Below are 11009 nucleotides of genomic sequence, written 5' to 3' on the forward strand. Positions count from 1 at the left end.
GGTTTTGTTTGGGGGGGGGGTCGTAGATGCCAGAGGTTTCTTTGCTTTGGTTGGGTTTTGTTTTTTTTGCAACAGATAGCTATGCTTTTTAATTAAGCTTATTTTAAGGATGATACCACTTGAGGGTGGTTTGGGGGCTTCTTCAAAGCACCTCCTTGTGGACGCAATTACAGTATCTAGCATCAAAACAGTGGGCGGAAACTGTGAGGTTTTCAGAAGTCAACCCCAATGTTTTTCACCTTTGAGTGCAGTTGCTGTGTGGAGATACAGTGCAGGAAGAGAGCATCTCGATGACACGGCATCTAAGATTATCTTAGCAGCAGTGAGGGAGACTCAATTTATGCATCTTTCAGTCATGCAACAAAGTCAGTATTGTGGTTATCCCCAGATCTTCTGGACAAAGAACAGTGCTCTTTCTAGCTCAGACTGTGCTCCTCAAGTGGGACTGTACCATTCTAGTGAAATTGTGCCAAATCAGGACTTTTGCTTACCACTGCCTGTGCCAGAGAGGAAAAGGCATAGTCAGAATCATAGAGATGGTACATGCCTTTGTTTCCTGGTGTTATTTTTGCTGATTCTACTTGCCATCATGGGGGTCGGGCTGGCAATGTTTCAGATCTTTCACTTGCAGAAGGAACTTAAAGAGGTAACTTCTCAATTTTTAAATAGGGGGAAAGTACGTAAGATATCTCCACTAGTTGGGAGAATGGGTCTGGACTTATAGAAACTTACTTAGCTATGTAAACTTCATGGGGTTGCTTTTCTTTCCAAATATACCTGTATGTTTCTTGCTTTCACAGTTTTCCAAATCTGGATGTATTCCTCCATCTCCTGATATGCTGAAAGGTGAGAACTCCTAGTCCTGTGAAGATTGGGAAGAGGCAAAGCAAAAATTGTGTTTTCTGGTAATATTATAGCTGAATTTCACTTCATAGCTTTGCACATGTTATAATCCTCCCTTTATGACCATGAAATAATGGAATGAATCTTGGTTAGGAAATGAATAACTGGTGCAGGCTTGGAGTATAGGCAAAATGGAGAGTAAGACAAGAAGGCAAGTCCAAAAACTTTAAGGAACAGATTTATAAAGTACCACAGTACAGAATAGGGCTTTTTCATGCAAACGCCTGTGTGAAAGGAAAAAAGACCACGTTGCCTACATTTCAGAGCCAAATTTTAATATAAAATCCTGCTCTTGATTCCACAAATTCAGCAATAAGAATCAGGAACATCTGTGGAGGGAATCATTAAAATGGCACAGGTAATCAAAGCCTCACCCCTTTCTATAACTTTTGCATACAGTATTTAAAGGGGGAAGGTTTCAGTTGCTCTGTTGTATCCATCATGTTTTTTAAAAAAAAATATTTCATTCATTCATTCATTCATTCATTCATTCATTCATTCATTCATTCATTCATGCATGCATGCATTCATTCATTCATTTACTCATTCATTCAATTTCTATAGCAGTTTTATTACATTGTTGATGTTCTTGACTTCCGCTGCACTTGTCCTTGGTAGCAACTGCTCTTAAACAACATAGTCTTTTTCTGCTATACATGCCATGCATCCTTAATGCATCTAAAATCCTCCTAAATGATTACTGTCTTTGGCTAACCTTTCCCTGGTCAACGTCAAATAACAGAATAGAATAGAATAGAATAGAATAGAATAGAATAGAATAGAATAGAATAGAATAGAATAGAATAGAATAGAATAGAATAGAATAGAATAGAATAGAATAGAATAGAATAGAATAGAATAGAATAGAATAGAATAGAATAGAATAGATAACAGAGTTGGAAGGGACCTTGGAGGTCTTCTAGTCCACCCTTCTGCTCAAGCAGGAGAACCTATACCATTTCAGACAAGTGACCGTCTAGTCTCTTCTTAAAAACCTTCAGTGATGGAGCGCCCACAATTTCTGAAGGCAAGCTGTTCTATTGGTTAATTGTCCTCACGGTTAGGAAGTTTCTCCTTAATTCCAGGTTCCTTCTCTCTTCGGTCAGTTTCCAATCATTGTTTTTTGTCCTGCCCTCTGGTGCTTTGGAGAATAACGTGACCCTCTTTTCTTTGTGGCAGCCCCTCAAACAGCCAGTTTGCACCACTTCAGCAGAACCAGTAGCTATTTTTTTTGTTGCCCAGGCCCAGAATGGACTTCCTGAATCAGCATCCACACAGAGAACCAGTTGTTCAAATATTTGAATCCCACCACTGCCCTCAAATACTGGAATACTGCTATAATGCACCCCTGTTTCTTCTTTTCTTTAAACAAATCCAAGTCCTGCAGCTGTTCTTCATATGTTTGAGTCTCCAGGCCTTTGATCATTTTAGTTGCTCTTCTCTGAACTTTTTCCAAAGTCTCAACACTTCACATGATCTTGATTCTATGTGTCTGTTTATGCAACCCAGGATTGTATTAGCTTGTTTGGCTGCTGCTGCACACTGCTGGCTCATTATCAAGTGATCGTCCACTAGGACTCCAAGGTCCCTCTCACAGTTATAGTTTTTAAGCCAGGTCTAGCCTAACCTGTTCTTATACCTTTCATTTCTCCTGCCTAAATGTAAAACTTCGCTTTTCTCCATGTTAAAACTCATTTTGTTGGATAAGGCCCATTGTTCAAGTTTGTCAAGATCTTTTTGGATCCTCAGCTTGTCTTCTGGGTGTTGGATATTTCTGCCAGTTTAGTGTCATCTGCAAATTTGATGAATTCCCATTCTATTCCCTCATCTAAGTCATTGATGAAGATATTAAAGAGTACTGGGCCTTGTGTTACACCACTGCTTACTTCTTTCCATGTGGATGTAGTACCACTGAAGACTACTTGCTGACTACAGTTTGTCAGCCAGCTACAGATCCATCTGGTGTTCATGTTGTCTATCCCACCTTTTTATACCTTAAAGGTAAAGCTAAAGGTTCCCCTGCACATGCGTGCTAGTCGTTTCCAACTCTAGGGGCCGGTGCTCATCTCCGTTTCAAAGCCGAAGAGCCAGCACTTGTCCGAGGATGTCTCCGTGGTAATGTGGCCGGCATGACTAGATGCCAAAGGCGCACAGAATGTTGTTACCTTCCCACCATAGTGGTCCCTATTTTTCTACTTGCATTTTCTATGTGCTTTCGAACTGCTAGGTCGGCAGAAGCTGGGACGAGTAACAGGCGCTCACTCTGTTACATGGCACTTGGGATTTGACCCGTCAAACTGCCAACCTTCTGATCGACAAGCTCAGCGTCCTAACCCACTGAGCCACCGTGTCCCTTTTTATACCTTACTTAGTAGCTAACGAAGGTTGTGGACTACTTTGTCAAATGCCTTACTGAAATCTAAGTATACTATGTCCACAGCATTTCGCTGGTCTACTAATTTAGTCACTTTATCAAAGAATGAAATAAGATTGCTTTGGCATGATCTGTTTTTAACAAACCCACGCTGGCTGTTAGTTATAACTTTGTTTGCTTCTAGTTGTTCGCAGGTCTGTTTTTTAATTATCTTTCCAGGATCTTCCCAGGTATTGTTGTTAGACTGATTGGTCTGTAGTTTTCTGGGTTTGTTTCTTTTCCTTGCTTGAAGATGGGAACTACATCAGCCCTTTTCCAATCCTCAAGTAATTCCCTGGTTCTCCAGGATTTTTGAAAGATATGGTGCAATAGTTCTGAGATAACATCTACCAGCTCCTTCAGAACTCTGGGATGTAATCTTTTGGGTCCTGGTAATTTATATTCATCAAGGTTGGATGGGTGTTCTCTTATCATTTTCTTGCTTATTTTAATTTTTGTTTCTACTGTATCTTTTGCAGTAGTTTTTTTATGTTTATTGGGTTATCATTTCTTTTTGTGTGAAAACTGATGCAAAGAATGAGTTAAGCAGCTCTGCTTTCTCCCTACTGCCTGTTACTTCCTTGCCATCCTCTCTCTTTAGTAGACCTACAGTTTCCTTGACTTTTTTCTTTTTATTAATATGTTGAAAGAAACTTTTTTTATTGTCCTTGATTTCTTTTGTGAGCCTTTGTTCATTCTGAGCCTTTGCTTTCCTGACTTTATCTTTGCATGTTCTGGCTGTCTGCTGATAATCAGCCTTAGTTATCTGTCCCTCTTTGTATGTTTTGTACTTGTCCTTTTTGTCTTTCAGTTTGTAGGAGAGATCTTTGTGCAGCCATTCTGGTTTCTTCCTGAATTTCTTGTTTTTCTTTTTCAGTGGTATTGTTCTGGACGATGCTTTTATGATTATATTTTCCAGAGTTTCCCATACTTCTTGAGTTGTTTTCCCCTTTAGGATTTTTGTCCATGGAATCTTTCCTAGGTTATCTCTGAATTTGTTAAAATCAGCTCTTTTGAAGTTTAAGACACTGGTTGGATTATTTTCTATTGCTTGGGTTTGCATTATATTGAATTTCATATGATGTGGTCACTTTCACCCAAGGTTCCAGCAACTTCAACCCTCTCTATCACTTCTTCTTTATTAATTAGAAATAATTCCAGTATGGCTTTACTCGTAGTTCCCTCCTCCACCTTTTGGATGATAAAGTTGTTGCATAGGTTGGTTAAGAATCTGTTTGATCTCCCACTTGCTGCAAAGTTTGTCTCCCAGTTGATATCTAGATAGTTGAAGTCTCCCATTACTACTGTGGTATGCTTCCTACATATGTTTGTTAACTGATTGGCAAACAGTTCATCTATTTTTTCTGATTGCTTGGGTGGTCTGTAATATATACTATGGCAATGTCACTTTCCCCCCCTTTTATATTGACCCATATACATTCTGGAGAGATTTTATCTTTGATCATGTGGCATTTTTGTAGATATGTAGTGTTCTCTTACATATAGTGCAACTCCCCCTCCTCTTTTTGTAGATCTAATTCTTTTGAACAATTTGTATCCATCCATCAGTACATTCCAGTCATGGGATTCGTCCCACCAGATTTCTGTAATGCCAACTATGTCATACACACCCTCGTGTAATATTGCGTCTAGTTCACCCTGTTTGTTCCTCAAGTTTTGAGCATTTGTATATAAGTATTTAAGCCCTTTATGCCTGTCCGTAGGTATGTTTCCAGCATCTCCTGATTGTTGTTTGAGTTTTTCTTTTTTCTCATCACTCCCTACTTCATTGTTTGATTTGTTTTCTTGGGATTTATGATGATTTTTTGTTCTAGAGATTTTAAAGATTGGCCACCCTTCCCCCTCAATTTTAGTTTATAATAAGTAAAGATAAAAATACCATTCTAAATTTATATAAAACAACTTAAAGCCTTAGTACATAATCCTTCTTCTTCTTCTTTTTTTTTTTTTGGCCCAGGCAACAATTAACATTTGCAGCATTTTCTTTGAAAAATTTGTTCCTTTTGTTCTAAATGAAAGTCTTTGTTACTCATCCATCTGGACCAGATTTCTGTAAAAATTCACATTTATTTGTTATTCTCTAATGTCCCCTGACATTCAGTGTTCTTAAATACAGTCTTCTCTATTTATGATATCTTAAAAATATAAAGTTATGCATTTTCATAACTAGAGGATGCCTTGTTAGTAAATGTTTTTCACTGACATTTGTGCTGTTCTGAAGTTGGTTTTGGCAGAATATTCCAATTTAATTTTACTGGAATGCATAACATTTCCTAGTCTAGACCAATCCAGATTTCCTCATACAGTATATCAAGTTATTTGAGGCAATCAGTCAGTGCTGATTCTTTGGTTTTGACCTCTTTAGGATTGCTTTATGAGACTGCTTTAAGAGACAAAATCCAGTTAGGTTGCCTCTTGAGTTTTCTACTTTGTATATTCTGAATCATCCTTCTGATGGCACCATACAGTCATGAACTGCTTTTTTTTCCTCTTCTGCTGCAATGTAGGAACTCTGAACAGAACAGCAGAAAAGAGAGTCAAGAGGAGTGCACATTTAACAGGTAGGCAGCAAAACCTCAGATTGCTGATATACAGTATCTAATTCCCTTCCCTTGCTCTGCCACCTCACCCCCAGAGAACTTGTTCCCTTTGTGAAAGCATGTTTGAAACCTTTGCCTTGGCTTGCTGCCAAATTGTTAGCCTGGCCATCAGGTCAGCAAAGCTGAGGAAGCAAAGTCCTTTCCACATCTACAGCATAATTATCGTCATTTCCCATTTTTACTATAATATAACCCACCAAGAAGCAATTCCAAATCCTGTGGAGTTTTCCCCAGGAACAGATTTGACAAAAGTATAGGCTTTTTAAATCTGCAACCAAAGATCCTCTGCATGTTTGCCAAGGAAAGTGAGAATCGTCCAACCCTCAGAGGAGCAGATGTTGCCTAACATTCTTATCTTGAGCACACTTGGAATACTGAATCCAGTATTGAATTTGAGACTCTAGAACAGGGGTGTCAAACTCGATTTCATTGAGGGCCACATCAGCATTGTGGTTGCCCTCAGGGGGCTGGGTGGGCGTGGCTGGGTAGGGCGTGGCCGAGTGGGTGGGTGTGGCTGGGTAGGGCGTGGCCAGCTTGTCGCTCATGCCAGGGGGCACCTGGAGGAGCCTAGGCAGGGCTGGAGGGAGCCGGGGGTCTCCAGCAGAAGGGAGTGGAACCAGAGTAGGTGCAGGGGCCTGATCCACCATAGGAGCCTCACCAACTCCCTTGGGCTGCATGGGGGAAAACTGAATGGCAGTGCAGGCTGTCTGGGGCCCTCAGGGGTGGGCACCTGGTGCAGTCCTTAATCTCTTAGGGTGCTGGGAACCCTCAGCCTGGCCCCACTTCCCTGAGGGGATGCCCGGCCATGCTTACCTCCTCCTCAAGGCTGCTTCTGCTGTGCTCACTCTCCTTGCCCAGGCTGGGATTCCTGGACTGGGGGGGGGGGCGTTGAGGGGCTCCTGCTGGATGAGGCTGCTGCTGCAGGTGCCACCACGAGGTGAAGCAAGGCGAGGCAGGGCGGGGGGTGGCCTGGCTGCGGGACCCGGAGGTGTCCCTGCCAACTCTGTTATTCTGTTATTCATTATTTGAGGGGCTGTCATAGAGAACAGTGGTGCAACGACTCAGTGGTTAAAGACGCTGAGCTTGTCAGCTGGAGAGCTGAGAGCCCAGGTTCGAGATTGGGAGCTCTGCGCAATGGGATGAGCTCCTATTACTTGCCCCAGATCCTCCCACTAGCAGTTCAAAAACATGAAATACAAGTAGATTAATAGGTACCACTTTGGTGGGAACGTAACACTGTTCTGTGCGCTTTTGGCATATAGCCATGCTGGCCACATGAGCACAGAAAATTTCTTCAGACAATGCTGACACCCTCGGCCAAGAAACAGAAATGAGTTGGGCACCACTGACAAGGAAACCTTTGCCTTTACATCAGACATGTCAAACACAAGGCCCGGGGGCCGGATCCGGCCAGCAAAGTGGTTTCATGTGGCCCACAAAGCCATCCTGGAAACAGTGAGGGAACGGCCCCCACTGCCTTGGCCCTGGCCCAGAGACCCTCCTTCTGCCAGAGACCCTCAGATCTGTCCCACTCCTGCCCAGGCCCCCATAGGCACCCTTGATGCGAACAATGTAGAGCTGGCCACGCCCACCCAGTAGGCCATACGCACTCTAGCCACGCCCACCCAGTAGGCCATGCCCACCCAGGCCACACCCACCCGGCCCCTTAAGGGCAACCGCAATGCTGATGTGGCCCTCAATGAAATTGAGTTTGACACCCCTGCTTTACATAGAGAATATTCTCTATTCTCCAAACACCTGAGGGCAGGACAACAAGTAACAGAGGCAAGATTATCAAAGAGCTATCCAACCTAGAATTAAGGAGAAATTTCCTGACAGCGAGAACAATTAATCATTGGAATGGCTTGCTTGTGGGTGTTTTTCATCATTGGAGGTTTTTAAGAAGAGAGTGGACAGTCATTTCTCCGGAAGAGTGTATTGTCTCCTGGATGAGCAGGGTGCTGAACTAAAAGACCTCCAGAGTCCCTATTATTCTGTATTCTATTCTTCCTATTGCAGGTAGCATTTGGCAAGCTTAACTTGCACACCGGGTAGTACTAGTTTATAAATAGGATGGCCCATGCCAACCGACAGAAGAACAAGCTATTTTTGTTACCTTTTAACATCCCACATCCTTTTAAAAAGCAAGCAACAAGCTGTCCTAGAAAAAAGACAAGGTTTAATATCAAAATTATAGTGACACTTTACTCCCCATGCAGAAGATCAGCCTTTGTACTCTACTGAAGAAAGGCAATTTGAGAGAGTTAACATCATATTTTCTTCCCCATCCTGTTCTCCTCTCACAAATGGCCTGTACTTGAATCTTGACTGGGGTCAGCTGAACACTGCAATATGTGACCCCACTCTGCCTATGGAAGAATTCACCAAATATGGATAAGTAAAGGGATTCATTTCTGAATATTCTCTAAGAATCATGGCAATCACCTAATATGCAATGAATTGCTATTTGGTGCGTTTCAACTGAGGACCAAATTAGTGCAAGTTGCTGTGCATGCTGTGAGATGCAGGTAATATTCTAAAGCAAGACTTAGGCATAATAATCAGCAGTGAATCAAGGCATCTGAAACAAGAAAACAAGGAACAAAGTAGCAGAAGGATCCACCTGGGAATAACTGAAATTCCAGCCAGTTGGCTAGAACTGCAAGATTCATTTGGCCTAAAGCAGGGGTAGGCAACCTAGGCTCTTTTATGACTCATGGACTTCAACTCCCAGAACTCCTGAGCCAGCATGGCTGGCTCAGCTGTAATGTATTGGGCTTTGTCTTGTTAAGGGAACACCACATGGGTTAATTGCTGGAAGGTTGCTTAAGCAGGGAAGCTGGCTAACGGCTCCCAGCTCCTCAGACAACCCGTCTCCAGCACCGCCATTGGCTGCCTCTAGGGCAGCAATAGGTTGCTTTACCTATTGGCCGCCACCTAGAGGCCAGGGTATAAATTGCTGCATTTGCAGCTCTGTTTCTCAGTTCAGATCCTGGAAGCAATAAACAATGATCTTTGCTGAACTCACTTGCCTCGTCATTGAAGCAACGAACCCAGTATACAACATCAGGAATTCTGGGAGTTGAAGTCCACAAGTCATAAAAAGCCAAGGTTGCCTACCCTTGACCTAAAGAAAGGAAGGAATGTGTGAATGTTTTGGCACCTAGGTTGATAGCCTCGGAGGCCACAGGGTCAGACATGGCTTCAGCCCAGCATGTCTCAGATGGCTCCTCATTCAGCAAGCAGCCGCCCTTCTCTCCTTTGCCTGGGGGAGCCTCAGCAGATGGGTCCAGAGGTGCCCCAGTTGTGGGAGAGTGGCTGGCAGCTGCGGGAAGCTGTATTTCATGGGTTACATCCACTGCTCCATACCTGCGACCACTGCTTTGGACTTCTGATGCTGCTGGGTGTGGTTCTTTGGGGAGGGGGGGGCTGGGAGGCTGTGAGTTCAAATTATATCTTAGTCTGGGGGGGGACTGCAGGAGTCTGGGCCAGCCTCTCTCCCTCTCTCTCTCTCTCTCTCTCTCTCTCGCCCACTTCACAGGGTTGTTGTTGGGGGGAGAAGGAGAGAAGGGAGGAGGAATGTTAAGGATGTTGGGTACCTTGAATTGCTAGCAAGTAATAGGGGTGGGGAAAAACGGGAAAAAAGCAGACTGGACAGCCATTTGTCTGAAATGGGATAGGGTCTCCTGCTTGGGCGTGAGGATGGACTAGATGACCTCCAAGGTCCCTTCCAACTCTACTATTCTGTAAGGGTCTCCTGCTCGGGCAGGTGGCTGGACTAGATGACCTCCATGGTCGCTTCCAGCTCTGTTATTCTGATAGGGGAATGGGGCCCCAAAGCAAATGCTGTTGATTGCATGAAGTCTCTCCCATTTTCACCATGATATTTCATGTTTCTGTAGGCAAAACAATTCAGCAATCTCATCCCCTGGAGTGGGAGACTACCCATGGACATGCCTTCCTTTCTGGGGTCCAGTACAAGAACAGGGGTCTAGTGATTGATGAAACTGGGCTCTACTTTGTTTACTCCAAAGTGTTCTTCCGAGGCCAGACCTGCACTTCCCAGCCACTTGACCACATGGTTTTCAAGAGAAATCCATCCTACCCTGACAACCAACTCCTGATGGAGAACAGAAAGATGAACTATTGTATAACAAAGCGCATGTGGGGCAAAAGTAGCTATTTGGGGGCCTTGTTCAATCTTTCCAGGCAAGACAGCGTGTATGTGAGTGTCTCTGACCCCACACTGGTTAATTCTGAAGAATCAAAAACCTTTTTTGGCTTATACATGCTTTAAAAAAAAACAGTCAGTAGCACTTTCATCAAGCTATTCATAGGGGTCTTCTAAGAGCATGTGTAACACCTGAAGTGGAACTTCTATGGACTTCTAATGGGCCTCCATGGGTTTAAAGAGAAAAAAAAATTTCCTGCTGGATTGCTTCAAAGCCATAGGCAAGAGCAACAGGAAGTCTTCAACTTCAAACACTGTCCTAGACTGATGAAGAAAGTTTTGCATGGCTTGTGGAGCTGAGGTTTTTTGTTTTTGGTCATTTGCACCCTGAATCGGTTACAATGCAGCAACTACTCTTTTCTAAGGTTATTTTTTTATGCTGCTTATTTTCTGATATATCATTTTTGATGTGAAAATGTATTTAATTTCTTGAAGGGAAAGGGATTTTCTTGGCTTCCAACTTCATTGAGGACTCAAAAGCCCATTACTAAAGATAATTTTAAGTTATAATTATACCTCAATATTTGTGTCAGCTTTTAACCTTCCCTCTCCCCTACCTCTGACAGGCATTCATCCGATGCTTTAAAAGATTCTGTGCATAAGGTTTGCAACAGACAACTAATGGCAATTTAAAAGAGCAAGACCTTTTAAATCCCCCTGCTTTCAGCCTACCTCCTAGCAGCTGTAACTCTACCAAGCTTCTGTGCACTTCCTGTTCTTCCCACAGTTCTCTCAGTTAGGGCTATCAACCTAAGACAGCAATATTTCAGGTGACCACAAAGTGATAGGAAAAAGGTAAAAACAATTTTTATTTTATTTTTTGTATCTCCTTGGTGCCATG

At 42.9% G+C, this 11009-nt stretch overlaps 1 protein-coding gene across 1 annotated transcript; it reads left to right on the top strand.

Moving 5' to 3' along the window:
* Nucleotides 1-355: 355 nt before the first annotated feature.
* Nucleotides 356-10234, top strand: FASLG (Fas ligand; the record flags this gene model as incomplete). The annotated part of the gene is made up of 4 exons (XM_081325542.1): nucleotides 356-646; nucleotides 801-846; nucleotides 5845-5898; nucleotides 9840-10234. 4 exons carry the CDS (start codon nucleotides 356-358, stop codon nucleotides 10232-10234), a joined length of 786 nt encoding a protein of 261 aa, XP_081181668.1.
* Between the last annotated feature and the right edge of the window lie 775 nt (nucleotides 10235-11009).

This window comes from Vipera berus (assembly GCF_964194415.1).
Source record: "Vipera berus genome assembly, chromosome: 3".
Lineage (NCBI taxonomy): Eukaryota > Metazoa > Chordata > Lepidosauria > Squamata > Viperidae > Vipera > Vipera berus.